General features: G+C 40.2%; 1 protein-coding gene across 2 annotated transcripts in view; it reads right to left on the bottom strand.

Moving 5' to 3' along the window:
• The window catches only part of RGPD4 (RANBP2 like and GRIP domain containing 4), a 71,037-nt gene that overhangs the window by 12,497 nt on the left and 40,381 nt on the right, over nt 1-18,159 (bottom strand). The window contains exons 20-23 of one of the 2 annotated variants that reach the window (XM_075200265.1): nt 12,415-16,939; nt 3,184-3,354; nt 2,338-2,421; nt 1,698-1,897 (exon numbers count right to left, since the gene is read on the bottom strand). In XM_075200265.1, coding sequence (XP_075056366.1) covers nt 1,698-1,897; nt 2,338-2,421; nt 3,184-3,354; nt 12,415-16,939 — 4,980 coding nt within the window. The remainder of the gene's footprint in view (nt 1-1,697; nt 1,898-2,337; nt 2,422-3,183; nt 3,355-12,414; nt 16,940-18,159) is intronic. The other variant, XM_075200267.1, reaches the window with a different exon arrangement.

Below are 18,159 nucleotides of genomic sequence, written 5' to 3'. Positions count from 1 at the left end.
GATTACATACATGGTGGCAGTGACCAGGAGCAAATCAAGGAAACAAATCCATAACAAAACTGATGTACTGCAAAAATGTCTAGTAACCCAAAAGCAACTGTCTGTCAATGAAACTGAAACATAGGGTTAAGATTTTTCCTTCTTTACAGTTGATGTACAGTGAATTTGCTTAATGCTACCATAATTTTACTTGTTACTTGCAAGATCCAAACTATTAGTTTTCTAAATAAGCAGATTTCAGTTTATTGCTTGTGTCAGTCTAGGGAAAGCAGAGTTGAAAATCTAAGCCATTACTGCACAATATGGGAACCTCTGATTTGCTGTTCCATGATGGCACATGTCACTGACATTTATGAATAGCTCATCAGCTGGTCATGCCCCTACCTTACATTTATGGTAGCTTTGACTAGGCTCTATTCTAAACTAGGATATAAATATACTTGTGTACATTAAACTGGACAGTCAATGGGTTAAGTCAGTTCCTGACCACCGTGGCGAATTGCTGAAAAGCTGTTTTTGCTGAACACATTTTAAGATGTTACTGCTTGGTAAAGCTAGTAGGTATCCTACCATTTTTTATGATGGGTCTAAGGATGTACAGAATATTAGCAAAGTGTGGATATTTGACTCAATGGAAAGAGTATTACTTTTTTTGAAATATAAAGGAAATGGCCAGGCAGATTATTCATTTACACAAACAGTGGAGGCTCGATGTGCAAACATAAAAACCTCCAAAAAAACATTTTTCTTTTCTGCATTATACCTTGCAGCATCATACTTCACTATGAAATGTAAAAGGTAATAACATCTCTCAACAGAAACCAAGGTCTAGAATACAACTCAGTATGATGGGAAGGCAAGAAAACTTGCTTTGAGTAGCAAAACACAAATAAAGCCTGTATTCAGGGGCATTTTAACATTCTTTGTGAGCCAAAGACACAGATATCAGCATGCAAGTCACATTCCAACAAAGACGTTGCAGAATAAATGCCTGATGTAGACAGTTACTATATTCATGTGAAATGAGGTTTTAAAAATTTAGTTTAGTAAACATTTACAATAAATATGAATACCAAAGCACATACAAATAAGAAAATAGCCACTGGATAAGGCTTCTTTTATAACCATTATGAAAAAAAACAAACATAAAAATAACCAAATCCCACATGGAAAGAAATATAGCAGCTAAAGCCCAACTACTACTTGTAGTAGTAGTTGTATCAAATGTAAACATTAAACCTAAAAGTCGAGGAAACCTCAAGCGATCCCTGTACATTGAATTGAGGTAGTTTTAGTGCACAGTGTACATCTGATTTCTAAGTCAACAATCAGGCGGACTGCAGATAAATCCGTCATATTGGACCTACCTCACGCCATACAGAATCAGCTTTTTGCACACTTCAGCAAACACCATGTTCCAAACTTTGTCCATGTATTCCACTATCCTACCACCTGCTATGTGGATGCAGTCAGTCATTCTCAGGGGGATATATAGTAAATATTTTTTAAAATAGATTTTAATGTGCGACAAGTGAAGCTATGCTCATTTCTATAGGGAACGCAAGCAAGTTTAGGATATCTCCCGAAAACTCCTTAAGCAAGTTGCACAAAGCAAACACACACCACCGCTTCACACATGAGCGGAAATGTTCACTGCCCCGGGGTCTGAGACTAGTGCCAAGAATTGTTGTGCTTACTTCAGACTCAATCTTCCTAACTGCAGATTCATAATCGTCAGAATTATCTTTATCCTCATCGGTGTCGCTGCTCACCCCACAGAAAAACGTTGGAGGCAACTGCAATGTTTCTGCTTTTGCTTTTTCTTCAGGGGTGGGCGTCTTTTCCCAGACAATCACACATTCCTTCTCGGTCTCTGTGGTGGGCTGTTCACTGTGGCCTGAAAGATGAAAAATTTAAGTGACCAAACAGAACAATTAGCTGCAACACTAACTGGAAACTAAATGCCCACAACCACTTACTGGTACCTGAAAGCTTAACTATGCAGATTTCTAAATATATGAAAGTTTACACAAGCTAGTTTATATTAATATATTAATATCTACTCACATATGGATGCTGAGCTTCGTACAGAAGACACACTTTACAGTTCTCCCTATGAAGATCACTCCCCTCTTGTGCTGCTTATATACTAGAAACACAGTACGCTGTTAGTATACTGTACCTAGATGTCTAACATAAACAACACTTAAACATGGTGCTCATCTCCCTCAGGCCCTTCAAAATTGTATCACCTAACACTGACAAACAAGTGCATGAACATCACGCAGAATGCATGTTGCCCAAAGTACAATTTATTCACCCAGTAGCCACATGTACCTGATGCAGTGGCTCGATCTTTGCCTTTCACCTCTTGGTAAAGCTGTCCATTTAACTTTTTGACTGCAGACTTAAAGTCCTCATCTGTTTAAAAGAGTAGATTGTCAACATATTTTCACGTATATGCTTAAATACATAGCATTATGTATTTTATTTGCACATGCAATATATTTAGGTTTTTAAAAGCAAAACACATTACAACATTTCAGTAATGTTTTCCAAAGGTGGTGTTAAGTCAGTGTTTCATTATGAAAGCTGAGAATGTAAATGTTTATCAACACATATGTTGGCAGATTAGATATTTAAACTAAAGCAACAGAATTTAGCTCCACACCTTAAGTTCTTGCTATTCTTATTTCCGTGCTCTTACAATCAGAAGACAGGAATGATAAAGAGGTGGAATTAAATAGCAACCTGTTGATAAACTCGTAGCGCCAGACTGTTAACCCTTTACACCCCTCTAAAAGGGAACACATTAGGACCAGGTCATTAAAATGAACAAAAAAATATTGATATAGGCCATGGAATAGACTAAAATTACTTAAAGCTCATTAAAGGCTTAACGTTTGAATTTCTAATCTGGATGGATACAAACAGAAAGGAAAACTATGGAAGTAGCAATATGAACAAATGCTATGAAGTTCATAAGGCACTTAAGGGAGGTATTAATACGGTAATTTACTCGCTGGATTTCAGCTCGCAGCTCAGGAAGCTGCGAGCTGAAATCCAGCGGGCTATTACCGTATTAACGGTAATATTTTTTGAGCGCGGGATTTTAGCGGTTCTGGCTAACAATTGAATACCCCCCAAAGTGTTTAATATACAGTGAATTCAAAAAGTAGTTACCATCAATGTCATTCTCATCGCTGACATAGCCGGGCTTGTTCTTGTAGCAGAAAAAAGTTGGAGGGAGAAGTAGCTGTTCTGCCAATACTCTCTGCTCTGCCGTCGGAGTCAGCTCATACACAATGAGCACATCAGAAGAGCTGTCCGCTTCAAGAGCACTACTGCTCTTGACTGAAAAGGAGAACAACAAAAATTAGGAAAATCTAGAAAAGATTGGACTTCATGCAAGACCAAGCATTGGCATCAACAATTAGTAGAAGGAAGCAGAACGGTTAAATACAGCAGGTAGTATGGTGTTGCAGAAAAGAACTACAATAGGCAAGGTAACCAAGATTAGCTTAAACAGGCCAGGTCCGGCACACTAATGGCTGGAAACAAAATGTTTTGCTGTTCAGGTTAAATCTGAAAAAGGCAGTTAAAAATAAAACCAATCTTACCATGTCACTAAAAAATTATATTGTCAATATACTGTTATAACTATCACAATACACTTAACTGAAGTACACAAATGATTTTTTGAAATGAAACCTCACAAAACTGAAGCACAGAGTGTTAAAGTGATAATATACAATGACTACCTCTCCTACGCTCTATTTGATTTGTGGTGTAATTGGGGTAGGATGTCAAAATTTCATGGGCAAAGCCAAAGCGAGGTGGACATGTCACAGAACAGTTTTGAAAAAGCTGCTCATCTACTTCTATGGTTTACAATAGGTGCAGTAGTACACCGCAGTAACTACGTGGTAAAAGTTTGTTTAATTTCACAACTATAAGCCAAAATCTAAAACATGTACTAGTACATGCCCCAGGTCCTAGTCTACCACAGTTGTTACACAGGGAGTAGATCGATGGTGTGTGCGCCATCCACAGAAAGTGCAGGTATAATGCAGTGACACGTTTTCATCTAAAAAGATCAAAAATACATAGTTTAGATCAGTGTTTCTCAAACCCAGTCCACAGGAACCCTAACGATGCATGTTTTCCAGGTGACAAGGGAAATTATACCACTTGTGGATCTGTCTCAGTCCGTAATTAATATACCTATGCTAAAGCAAGGAGATATGGAAAACACACACTGTTAGGGGTCCTGAGGACCAGGTTTAAGAACCAATGGCTTAGAAAACCCCTCAGCAAGGTACTTCCAACAACGTTGCCAGATCATTGTATTCTAGGTTCTATAGCTGAGAACCTGTGCCAGCTTAGTTGGACCCAGTGAGCATGTTCACTGGATCCATGGCAAATTTTTGGAGACTCCAGTTAGTTGTCCACTCATCTGTCTTTTGTTTTAATAATTTAACTTGTCAACTGAGGGACAAACACCTCCACACCAAATTTATGACACAAAAACCCCTCTTTGGGAGGCATATTGAACTTTAAAAGGTATGACAAGCAGCTTCTTTTAAGACATCAAGGCACTCCTATGGAAAATACTTCCCAGTGTTTAGAATAATAATTTATGTGTGCCTTGCAAACATTTCCTTTCAAAACGGCTGTGGCTACGCATATTCACGAGACTAACATACCTCACAATGACCAACACATAACTGCCAAAGACATAATTCAATCCAATTTATAAGTATATTTAAAAGTTTTTAAGACAAAAAATAAAACTGAAATGTTACCTATTTTCTTGGCACCCTTTACAGATCTAAAATTCACATTGCTAATCAAAAAGCTGGTTTCCACAGTCAGAAAACAAATAGAGTTGTTTATATTTCCTAAGAGTTTAATTTTAGTTTTGCAAAATGTCATGCAATTACCATGGCAACCAGTCACATAACATGATGTAGTGCAGAGGTGCATTGGAAAATTTATAGCACAAAATAAAACCTCTACTCCTTTTCTCTGCCTTTCACGTGACATACACAAATGAATACTCTCATGGGAGTAGGGGCCCGTATAATATGGTGCCAAATTCAACTGGTAAACAGTGTGAAAGAGAAAAAAAAGCTATTTGAAAAAACTAGAGTGGAATATAAGCAGCAAGAGTCTAAAAGTGAACTATATAAAGTTTCCAAAAGGTGGCATTACAGTTTAAGCACTGCAATCTGTTTGTTCTGAAGCTTTAAATGATAAAAAGAGAACAAAAAAAAAACAAAAACACACCCCCACAGCTTAATAAAATAAAAAATAGGGTTTTTAAACCCACCATAAAATCCCTCTCTTAGTCCATTGGGGGACACTGCGAAACATTGGGGTATAGTAAGTGGCCCTGGAGTCAAAGCACTTTAACGCAAACTGTTGTGTAGCTCCACCCCTACTATACCCCTTCCACAGGAAAGAGTAAAGTTAATGCATAATCAAATCTACAGAGGGCCTTAAAAAGTCAACCAGAACAGTCAAACCAGCATACAAAACAGAGCAAGGGTGGGTGCTCAGAGTTCCCCAATGGACTAAGAGAAAGGGATTTTACAGAGAGTACAAATTTTTTTTTTTCTCTTTCTCCATATAGGGAAACACTGGGGATATTCAAAAGCTGCTCCTAAGGGGGTGGGGGCTGCTCGCAAAACCTAGCGACTAAAGCTAGCATCTGAGATTCAAAGCCCAGCAATCTGTAGAATTTGACAAGTGTGGACAGACAACCAGGCAGCAGCCCGGCACAACTGTTCGGCTGATGCTCCGTGACATATCCGACCAGGAAGCACCAACAGACCAGGTCGAACGAGCCATCAAGCCCCCTGGCATCTGCCAAGCTGACCGCATATAGGCCAAGTGGAAGTGATCCATTTAGCCAATGACATCTTAGAGCCCAACCAATCTTGCTTGTGCGCATCATACAGCATAAACAAATTTTTGCAAAGTCCCGCCGTACGATCTACATAGCACCTAAGGGCCCGGACCACGGCCAGCAGTATCAAAGATGGATCCAAAAACGGAGCTCGGAGAGAATAACATTACCACACCTGGTTTAAATGAAAAACAGGAGACAACTTTTGGAACAAAGTATGACCCAAACCTCTTTCCAGCAGAGGGACTGGAATAATTACTCTGGAATCCAAAATATTCTGGGATTGCCACACGGCTTGCTTTGCGCCGGAGACCACAGGCTGAAAGCCCTGTGGTGAAAAAAAAAAAAAAAAAACAACAAACTCTGGTGTGGGAAGTGGAGCAAGTAGATGACATATCCCCGAATGACAATCCCCTGAACCCAAGAATTTGGGGGTGATTCTAGCCAATTCTACTGAAACTGCACGAGACAGGCTCCCGCCACATTTTCGTGACGGAGCTGCGTCATGTGGAGACAAGCTGTCAGCCTAGGGATAACTCTTCCGTTACGCCCACGGCCCAGACAGAACCCTCTGCTGGTGGGAGCAGTCTGACCTCATGCAGGAGCTCCTCAGGATCTGCTGTCGGGGCGAAAGGATGGAAGCCATTTGGAATCCAAGAATGAAGTCATAAGGTGCCCCTAGCTACTATAATGAGCGCTGATAGCTTGGATGTAACTGATATAGCATCCAAGGATGCTTGGTCCAGAAATTTGTATATGCTTCACTGATCAGATCTGTTAAGACGAGTAACCCAGCCCATGGGCTATCTTCGCGCAGGCCCTTCTCTAATTGTGTGGCCCAGGCCGGAATTGTCTTGTTTACCCAGCATGTACACATGTCTGGTCTGAAAATTCTACCAGCTGCTTCATAAGAGGAGCAGAGCATGTGATTTTGCACATTTCTTGTCCATAGTGTCCTTAAGCGACACTCCTCCTTGTACTGGGATAGTACTGGTTCTAGTCAACTGGACAATGGGTGGGTCCACTATTGGAATGCCTTCCTACTTTGCAGATTCCTCTGCTGGAAGGGGATAAAAAGACCTGAACTTCTCTGACACTTGAAAACGGCGGTCAGGCTTTGTCCATGCCTCAGATGATATATCCATTAATTGGAGAGATGGAGGGAATCAGATAACCTGCTTCATCTGCCTCTTAAAGAGAGAATACCAGCTGCTTGCGAGATCTCTGGGTCCGCAAAGCTTAAGGTCTAGAAAACCCCTAACACCAAGTCATCTACGCCCTCCCTGCTACTTTATTCCTCATCCCCAGATTCTCTAGGAATTTCTCCTTCCTCAGATGAGAGGTCAGACGCAGACTCTACTGACAGAGCCACCTATGGTACATGACGTTTGTGCTTAGTCCTCTGGGATGCATTAAGGATAAGTTCCAGTGAGGAAGAGGCCCTAGCCAAACACTGAGCAAACTGACAGGACTTGTGCTAAGGTAGGTTCCAAATGGGACACACCCAAGCCAGGGTGTACTATATGCCAGCTTGAAAGGTGTGGTGCAGAAACAGAACTGGAAGAATCACCTACCTCATGGTGAGAAATTACCCGTGTTAGTTCTGCTATGGATGTTGTCAGGAGATAAAGCCAAACAGGTTCTTCCATGACTGCAGCAAGAGTCAGGCACTGTTTCCAGGACTGCCTCACACAGGGCCTCTGGGTCCACAAGACAATTTTGCGCTACATTTATACCTGTGCAAAAATGTAACAGATTTTTGCAGCAGACCCTTTCTTGGAAGAACCTTTTTCTGTTATGACAGATCATTACATATCTATCTGTATTATATATCTATCTATATGAATGACAGGCTCACTCACACACTGTTGTAAACAAAATAGAGCGTTAACAGAACTATGAAAATCTGTTCTGTAAAGGAGAAGCACAGCAGCAGGGGTTGAGATATGCGGCTACACCTTGTGTAAAATAGCATCTCCACCAAGCAAGTGCACCAAGAAGGGAGGAGTATGGGGAACCTTCCCTTCCTATTCCCCATGATGGAGGAACGGAAGTCTGTGCCCAGCAGACTCTGGTTCTTATTCCTGTGTTCCCCATAGGAAGCGCAGTCACAGCTGTACACTCCGATCCAACAGAGATCTTGTTGTGGCTTCCTGCTTGCCCCCCTTCTGTCCAGCAACGCCGTGGGCGCTGCTGTGTGCTGGCAGCCATCTCCAGGATACACTTGAAAAAATTAGGCAGCAGTGCTGATAGTGAAGGAGCTCTCAAGCCACATGCTATCCACCCTGGGAAGGCATCCCTGAGCCCAGTACATGCTGTTAGAAAAAAAAAAAAAAAGAATAAATTAAAACCTGGGCAGGAGCCCGAAGAAACAAGTCCAACTCTTCAGGGCACTTAAACTAAACAGAGCGCTCCTTTCCATGGTAGCGGTGGAGCCACACTCACAGTTTTAGTGCGAAGGTCCCTTGACTCCAGGACCACTTACTATACTCCAATGTTTCAGTGTCCCTCAATAGAGCAAAAGAGAAAAAAAATTAAATAAAAATGATTCATTTACTTTCAACACAATAATGAACACAGCTCTCCAGGGTAACCGTTATTTTCTACCAATGCTCTGTGATAAAGACTGCTGAATGCTTAGTTATGCTCTAAATGTTGAGAAACCTATATTAACAAAAGCTTGTTTGGGTTACCTAACAAAGGGGGATTTGGTTTGGTAGGTGGAAATAAAAGGAGGAGGAGAGAAGAGATAGTATGTAATGTCCCAACCCCAATTTATTATTGATGAGTTTGGTAGTACTTTAAAGGGGATGTTCACTAAATACTGCCTCATACATGGAGCAAAGAGGGGTGTACACACATCTCCAAAATAGGCAATAAGTAGAACTTAAAGTACAGAGTATTTATTTTTATTCTGTTCAGAAAATAATATTATAATAATAATAAATTCTTCACCAACAGTCCATGCCAGAAAGACATACCAGAAAAAGTCATTTTAAATGAAAACCTCTATGACAGAAAAAAATCCTCCTGTAACTATATAAATTACTACAGAAGAAAACTAGCTTAAAGGGTTACAACTTTAGTGCAGCATAGTACTTGAGGAAACATTAACTTGGTGCAAAATGCAATCTACAGATCCCAGCAAGCATGCATGTTAACAATTCTAAACTGTGTTTCCAAAACAGCTACAGCACACAGGTAGGTTGGTGTCTGCTCAATCACTGGCCAGCACTGCACATAGCATCCAAATACCTTCCATTTCAGGGTTTGACGGTGTCGTACACGTCCAAAAGGCAGCAGGATTAGATTTAAAAAGACTAAAATTAAATCCTACAAAACAACAATAACAAAAAGACAACTGAAGAGACCTGGAGAGGAGAGTGGAAAAAGCTTTTTGGAAATAGGAGAATGGAGTGAGAAACAGAGGAAATATATTGGTCTTCATTTAGTATCATTTACATAGTAAAGCAACAGTTTGCTACCCGTACTTATCTATCTTCATGATGGAAAACAAAAAAGGGTTAAATTATTTAGAAAGTGCCATCTCTAAACCTACTGAGGTGTGTTCCTTTACTGAAAATAGTAGATATCACTTCATCTGTGGTCAAAAGAATATATATACAGTCATGGCCAAACGTTTTGAGAATGACACATTCTGCTGCCTCAGTTTTTATTATGGCAATTTGCATATACTCCAGTATGTCATGAAGAGTGATCAGATCAATTACAATTAATTTCAAAGTCCCTCTTTGCCATGACAATTAACTTTATGGCAAAAACAACATTTCCATTGCATTTCAGCCCTGCCACAAAAGGACCAGCTGACATCAGGTCAGTGATTCTCTCCCTAACACAGGTGATAGTGTTGACAAGGACAAGGCTGGAAATCACTGGCATGATGATTGAGTTAGAACAAACTGGTTGATTTAAAGCACCACCCTTCTTTTAAAGCTTTGTTCTTCCTCCTGTTAACCATGGTTATCTGCAAGGAAACATGTGCAGTCATCATTGCTTTGCACAAAAAGGGCTTCACTGGCAAGGATATTGCTGCTAATAAGATTGCACCTAAATCAACCATTTATCGGATCATCAAGAATTTCAAGGAGAGAGGTTCAATAGTTGTGAAGAAGGCTTCAGGGCGCCCAAAAATGTCCAGCAGGTGATAGTACCGTCTCCTAAAGTTGATTCAGCTGCGGGATCAGGCACCATCAGAGCTTGCTCAGAAATGGCAGCAGGCAGGTGTGAGTGCATCTGCATGCAGAGTCAGGTGAAGACTGTTGGAGGATGGCCTGGTGTCAAAAAGACCTGCAAAGAAGCCACTTCTAGGAAAAACATCAGGGACAGACTGATATTCTGCAAAAGGTACAAGGATTGGACTGCTGAGGACTGGGAAGTCATTTTCTCTGATGAATCCCCTTTCAGATTCTTTGGGGCATCTGGAAAAACGCATATCCGGAGAAGGAAAGGTGAGTGCTACCATCAGTCCTGTGTCATGCCAACAGTAAAGCATCCCGAGACCATTCATGTGTAGGGTTGTTTCTCAGTCAAGGGAGTGGACTCACTCACAATTTTGCCTAAGAATACAGCCATGAAGAATGGTACCAAAACATCCTCCAAGAGCAACTTCTCCCAACCATCCAAGAACAGTTTGGTGACGAATAATGCCTTATCCGGCATGATGGAGCACCTTACCATAAGGCAAAAAGTCATAACCAAGTGGCTTGCGGATCAAAACATTGAAGTTTTGGGTCCATGGCCAGGAAACTCCCCAGACCTTAATCCCATTGAGAACATGTAGTCAACCCTTAAGAGGTGTGTGGACAAACAAAAACCAACAAATTCTGACAAACTCCAAGCATTGATTAGGCAAGAGTGGGCGGCCTTCAGTCAGTGTGGGGCCCAGAAGTTGATTGACAGCATGTCAGGGCGAACTGCAGACGTCTTCAAAAAGAAGGGTCAACACTGCAAATATTGACTCTCTGCATAAACTTAATGTAATTGTCAATAAAAGCCTTTGACACTTATGAAATGCTTGTAATTTCACGTCAGTATACCATAGTAACATCTGACAAAAAGGTCTAAACACACTGACATAGCAAGCTTTGTGGAAACCAATACTTGTCATTCTCAAAACTTTTGGCCATGACTGTAGGTTGGCTAAACTCTTGCAGGGCCTTTTGGGTTTCGCAATACATATATATTTAAAAATTGTTTAATTTTCAGAGATAACTTATAGGAAAAAAAAGACAGAATGTGTTTTAATTAGTAACATCACATTTCCATGGTTATTAGAAAAAAAACCAAAAAAAACCCCGCCAAAATCTATCACTTAAATGTGGCTATTTTTTGGGGGATGGGGACCAATTCATTCACCTCCCAAATGTGGGCCAAGTTAGGTAAAAATATTTCCATGCTACAAGGCTAAATTACATATACAAATACAATATCAAAGAATGGAACTGTAATGAGTAGATCACCTAAATGTCACTTAAATAGCCAGACATTTAACCATTCTTATTTCTAGCGTAACAATAAGGACCAACATGGAATGTGACTATATGAATATACACATAATGTATGACCAAGACACTACTTGCGATATGAAAGTTAGGAGTGAAAAACAGAGAAAAGGATAGATAGGGACTTTAAGACCTTAGTCTGTGCTAAGTTAATTGAATTAAGTGTGAAGTAGGATAGATTTGGCATAGTAACAATATTCCAAACATAAGTAACCCAATAAGAAAACCTAAATTACAAAAAAAAAGTTGAACATCATTCCCGTTACAATCAAATATAAAATAATAAAAATACAATTTCACTATTTTTCTTAGGGGTCTTCCACAAATTCTTATCATTCCCAATTTGGTCACATGCATCAACCTAACCTAATGTACGGGACACCTTTAAGGAAAGGCCACATGCATTTTAAAAATGCTGTAGTTGTCGTCGGGCAGGAAATGTTTTGCTTTCATTCTTCTATTTCTTTATTAAAATTCTTTGTTCTCTGGCATACTGGTCTGTCCATTTTGTTTGAACAAAATATATACATAAAAACGTCGAGCTAGAATTTAAGATACAGCAACAGAAAAGTAAAGCAAAATAAAATAAAAAAATTACAATTGTAATGCTCAGTATGCATCAATATCTGCAAACCGCCACTTTCCTATAAATCTCACTTTGATTTATTTAGTATACAATGTAAACTGTATAGTACCTCTCCTCTTTTCTGAAAAGTGAAGTGAGACAATTATTATGCGAATAATGTTACATCATATGTTGATATATGATTCTGCTCCAGAAACTACACAACTGAAATGCAAGGCATATATAAATAAGGAGCCTGGCACTAAAATAATAAAGCAGTAGTTACTGCTGTGTTACACTCTCAAAGTATTTTGACGAGTGTTCCTTTAACTTGCATTACACTTTACTCATGGTGATGAGAATAAAAACTAAACATACCAACTGTGTGCATTAAGATATTATACAGGAAACCTCACCTTTAGTTGCAATATGCTGTGGTGGTAGTGGTGTGCCTGATGCAGTGCATGAGGACGAGACTGTAGGATGTTGCAATGGCTTCTGGAAAACCTTAGGAGTCTCTTTCAGGTTGCTGGAAGGTTTAAAATCTAGATGTGTTGGGGCAAGTTCTGGAGTTTGGTTTTGTTCTTCCTTATTAGAAATATTTGAAGCGTTGAAGCTGAATCCAAACATTGTTCCGGCTCCTGAAGTGCTCCCAAATGAGAAACCCTGCTTCTCTGTGCCAAATATATTTTTCACTACATCCGACCCAAACACAAACTTAGGTGGGGACACCACAGCCTTTAAAGCCTTATCAGAGGGACTTGTATTATCCGAGTCTGCCTCTGAAACAGAGGTTGTTACAGCTGGTTCATCTGTTCTCTCTTTTGTGGTTTCTTCCAATATATCCACAGCAGCCTGTCCGCATGGTGGAGTTTTTGGAGTTGTGATACGTGAAGAAACCTGAGTGAGCAAACAGTCTTTAGTTTGTGCAACTTTTGCTTCTTCAAAAGTATCTCTGAAGAGGTCTGCAACTTCCTGAAGTTTAAAACGTACAGCAAAGCATTCTACTTTTTCATCACCTTCAGCAAAATCATATGCAGTCCATACCCAAGCCCTTTCAGCTCCATTCATGGGTTCTAGATGTATATCAGGGGCAATACGGTGATTAGCACAGAGTTTTAACACTTGATCTCTCCTCATCACTACACGAGCAGATTTAAGTTCATAGTTCTGTAGAATCTTTAAATCTCCTATCCCTCGCTCCTTCCACTGATTATTATCTTTATCAAACCTATAAAGCTTTGCTCTGTGGCAGAAGAGAGTCTGCTCATTTTCTTCACCACTGCTGACTTCAACTAAATCAGGCAAAGGCACCACAGGTTCAAAGTACTGACCATCACGCTCTTCCTCCTGTGTCACATCCGACTCCTCATCAGTACCCACAGATACTCTGCTCTGATTTAATTTGGTTGGAGACTTTACTGGACTTGGGGACGGCTGAAAACTAAAATTAAAACCAGTGGTAGATTCCCCAAATCTAAAGAGATTTCCTTTCTCTGGACTACCGCTTAAGGGAGAGGCATATAGGGAGTCATCTAAAATGCTTTCTAGTTGGGCCCCTCCCCTCATGTCATATGTATCCCACTCATAAGTAGGCTCAGTGCAGTCAGGTGCTTTCTTTACCAGGCCTACAGAACTGCTGATATTTGAATCATCATCTCCAGGTTTTCCCTGGTCAGTTAGAAAGGTCTTAAGATCTTTAAGGCCACTTTTCATTTCCTCTGCTTTCTTTATCAAATGTGCAGTTCTTCCAGTGTCTACAAGTTTATGGGGAGTCTGCAGCGGTATATCTAAAAGGAGACGCTGACACGCCTCAAATTTATTTTTGAATTCCTCAGCTTGTTCAGGGATTTTAAACTTTGCTGCCAACTGTTCTAATTTTGCATCCCCATCAGAAAAATCATTAGCCATCCACATCCAGGCCCGATCAGAGCCAGACAAAGGCTTCAGATTCATTGTGGTTGTAATCCAGTGGTTTGCACACACTTTGAACACCTGCTCTCGTCGCATTAGCATTCTGAGCTTTCCATTTACCTCATTTTTAAGAATTTTGAGCAGGCCAACTCCACGTTCTTTCCACTGGCTGATTTCTGTATCAAAGCGGAATAATTTCACTCTCTGGGAATAAAGTACCTTTTCATCTTCTTCCCCTGTTACAAGTTCCACTTTGTCAGGAAGTTGTACAATGGGTTCAAAATGGATGTCGTCACGATCCTCTGTTTTGTACAGCTCATCTGCAACTTCTTGCTCACCAGTCATATTTGCTTGGCCATTTCTGGAAACAAATAATTTTTCACCAGCACGGCAAAATCCTTTAAAATGGGGATCTGTTTTACAAAATGCAAATCCTTCAGACGTTTTGGCAAGATCAGCAAAAGAAAACCCATTTGAAGATTGACCAAGTGTTATCTCACCACTTGATTTTTGCTTGCCATCTTCAGATTTTACCCCAGTATCAGCTGTTACAACCACCAGCTCTTTGCTGTCCCCCAAAGTACCCTTCGTAAGAGTGGATGTTTCTTTCACTTGCTCATCTTTCTCATCCGGTTCTGTAATACCAAACTTAAAGGAATCAGCGCTGAAAGACATTGCAGAGTTAAACCCACCTGAAAGTTTTGTTTCTTCACTAGTACTTGGGGCTTTGAAGGTAAATGATGATTTGTCATCAGTTGTGCCAAATTTAAAGTCTTTTCCAGTGAAATTACACTTAAACCCTGTAGATGGTGGCCCACAGGGCTCAGTAGAACTTGCTTTAAAAGCAAACTTAAAGTCTACTTTTTTCTCTGTTGTTGGCGTGACACTTTTTGCATTTGGGTTAGAAGTTTGGCATGCAACACAAGCTGTTGCTGTGCCTTCATTTCTAACAAGACACACATCGCAATCCCATTGTCCCTCTTTTCGTGAAAACATGGTTTCCAAGCTACCATTTTGTGTTTTGTTAAAACTGAAGCCAGATGGTTGAACAGGAAAACCTTTGACATTGCTCATTGGTGGCATTTTGGGGTTTTCACATGATGCACATTTTGAAACATCAGCTTCATTCCTTACCATACATGAACTGCAATCCCACTGCCCTTCCTTCTTTGCAAAGAGATTTCCAAAATCTTTCTGTGAATGGCTTTCAGGGGCAACAAATTTGAAAGATGCAGCAGATCGCTCTGTTGTCTGCAAACTACTAGATGAATTTGGAGTTTGGCATGCAACGCATTTTATTGCGGAGGACTCATTCCGTACCAAACAAATCTTACAATCCCACTGTCCAGCTTTCTTCACAAAAGCAGAGCCAAAAGTACCTCCCTGTGTATCAGTGACATTTTTAAAACCAGCGACAGCTTTTGTCGGGACGGACATGTCAATTGTAACATTAACCTGGTTTGAAGATTGACAAACTATGCACTGTTTGTTTGCCACGTCATTCATTGTGGAACACTTGCTACACATCCATTGTTCTCTGCTCTTTTTAAGTAGTTCACCAGATGCAGATTTGCTAGTTATAGTGTCCTTACTGAACGTGAAAGCAGAAGCAGACATGATTTGAGAACTTGCCCCAGTGTTCATGGGTTTAGTGTCATTTGTAGGAGATATTTTTCTTGAGCCACTATTTGAATTAGGGGTTTGACAACAAACACAAACAGCAGACGTCTCTGTATTCTTCACAAGACAGGCCTCACACTGCCATTCTCCTTGTTTGAAACCAAACTGTGAGCTAAAGGAAATTACTGGCGTGATCTTAGTGTCTGGCTTTAATTTATCAGGTTTCAGTAGAGCAGCATTGCTATCTGTAGTTTGCAGCAGTTTTTGTGCCTCTTCAAACTTTGTTTTGAAAAGCATGGCCTCATCTGCAGTCTTAAAGCGAATTGCAAACTGCTCTGGCTTCGGCATCTCATCAGCATAGTCATGAGCATGCCATACATAGGATTTGTCCGATGCGGCAAGTGGTTTTAGTTTCATATTTGTGTTTATTAAATGGTTTGCACATATCTTCAAAACTTGCTCTCTCCTCATCAGCAGACGTATCTTACCAGAAACGCAGTGTTTTAGAATTTTTACATTTCCTAAACCCCTCTCCTTCCATTCTTTAGTGTCTGCATCAAAACGGAAAAGTTTTGCTCTGTTGCAGAACATCTCTTCTTCATCTTCCTCTCCAGTTTTCACCTCAATCTTTTCTGGTAATGGTACTACAGGTTCAAAATGAGGACCATCCTCTTCAGCTACAGACTCACAACTTTGGTTGTGCTCTTCTTTTGACTCAAAAGCTGGAGGCACAAATGTTGACTTTACAGAGTTTTGGAAATTAAACAAACTGTCGCCTTGCCCAAAAGCTGCATTATTGTTATCTTGAGTCAAATTTGTGCCGTCACTGAAGTTGTTTGAAAAACATGTCTCACCAAATCTGAACATGCCCCTGGAATCAGTGTCATTTTCAAAAGTGGACGATTTCTTCACCTGCTGCTCATGAGCAGGTTTATCAGATGTTAGGAGCCGTAAGAGACATTCACTACCAGCACTTGTCGGTGTTCCAGTTTGATTAGAGGAAAATGTGAAGTCTCCATCATTGGACTTGAAGTTAGAGTTAAATTTAAAAGTAGATCCTGGGGTAGACTGTAAAGACGCTGTAAACGGAGAGGGTTTTGGTCCTTCACTTTGTTCAACCAATGCAAAGTTGTTTTTTCCAAACTCTATCTTTGACCCTTCTGGCCTGGACGGTTGAGGTCCTAAAGCAGCTTTAGTAAAATAGCCTGGCTCAGGCAGTGCTGGATTTGCAGTGTTTTGAGACAATGTGTAGTTATAATACTCATCAGTTTGAGGAGATAAAATGTTAGCTGCAGGAGATTCAAAACGTAGAGCAGGTGGACAAATAGCAGTGTTTTGAACTGGTGGCGTATGCATGGCGTACATGTGCTGCTGAGTTGTCATTCTATTCACTGGATACACAGGAGTCTGTGGGAGAAACACAAGATATTCAATTGTCAAATAACTTACACATACATACAAGAACTTAACAGATGTTTTGATCACAATAATTGATTTTTTCTTACTCATTAACAAGGGATAATAATCAAATAAGGAACACAAAACCCCATATCGACCACGGATGGGTAAATGGGTCTGGGGTGAAATGTAAAGAGGTCTGTAGAGATGCGAGTGCGTGTTTGGGGGGGATCCAAGTGGCATGTGGGGAGTTGCTTTGAAATACATGTGGGGCATTTTGTGTGACAATAGGCAGTCTGCTGGCATGTGATGAAAGGAGGGGCAACATTCTTTAGGTAACCTAGGTACTGAATGCTAGATTAGGTGAGAAGGATATCTTGTCTTTACAATGTTTTACACAGAGTAAGTATTTCAATGAGTAATAGGGATGTAAATGCAAGTATGTATTTATTTTTTATTTACTATTTAATTTAGGGAGACCCTGGCTTACTGATGGGTCTCATCATTTGCCAGCTTTAAAGGATTCACTGTCAACATTATCTAATAGAGATTGTGCTGGTTGACAAGAAAGATCAGACACCCTGGGCATGTCCTACAGTAGGGAAAGTCCTTTTGACATCCCTGGCAACACAAGATTTCCTCAAAAAAAAAAAAAAAAAAGGAAGCAGCAAAGTGTTTAAGATAAATCCTATGTGTCGTGATTAGAATGCAGTTCTCGGTACCCTCTCTCTGGATGTCAGTGACATCCAGAGAGAGAATATCATTTTCTCCCTGCCTATTTAAAAAGATCAGAACAAAGAGGCCAACGAAAGTCGTTAAACTGTGGTATATCTGAACCCCTGCCTTCTAAACAAGTGTACAAACAGTAGTTCCATATCTGTCACATCTCCTAGTTTACCTTGTCATCAAATTCTTACACGAATTCAAAAAAACGGTGAATACAGTGCAAAGGTATAGCTATATTTTAATTTTCTGCATTCACTTGGCTTAAGACCCAGGTCTTACCCCAAACAACTATGGAATGAGACTGAAGGTCCCCAATCAATAAAGGGAACTATTGTGATGCCATGAGGGCAACATGTGGAATCTTGGTAGTTGGGAGACTCAATCGCTCTGACACAACAGGGACATCCACCTAGTTGCCTTACATAGGTAGATGGTTTAGGGGGAAACAACATCTGGTATATGATTAAGAAAAATAAAATTACGGCAATATAGCAAACAGAAAA

Source organism: Mixophyes fleayi, chromosome 2 (genome assembly GCF_038048845.1).
Source record: "Mixophyes fleayi isolate aMixFle1 chromosome 2, aMixFle1.hap1, whole genome shotgun sequence".
In the NCBI taxonomy this organism is placed as follows: domain Eukaryota; kingdom Metazoa; phylum Chordata; class Amphibia; order Anura; family Limnodynastidae; genus Mixophyes; species Mixophyes fleayi.
The sequence above is the reverse complement of the archived record's forward strand: the minus strand, read 5'-3'. Positions and strand labels throughout refer to the sequence as shown.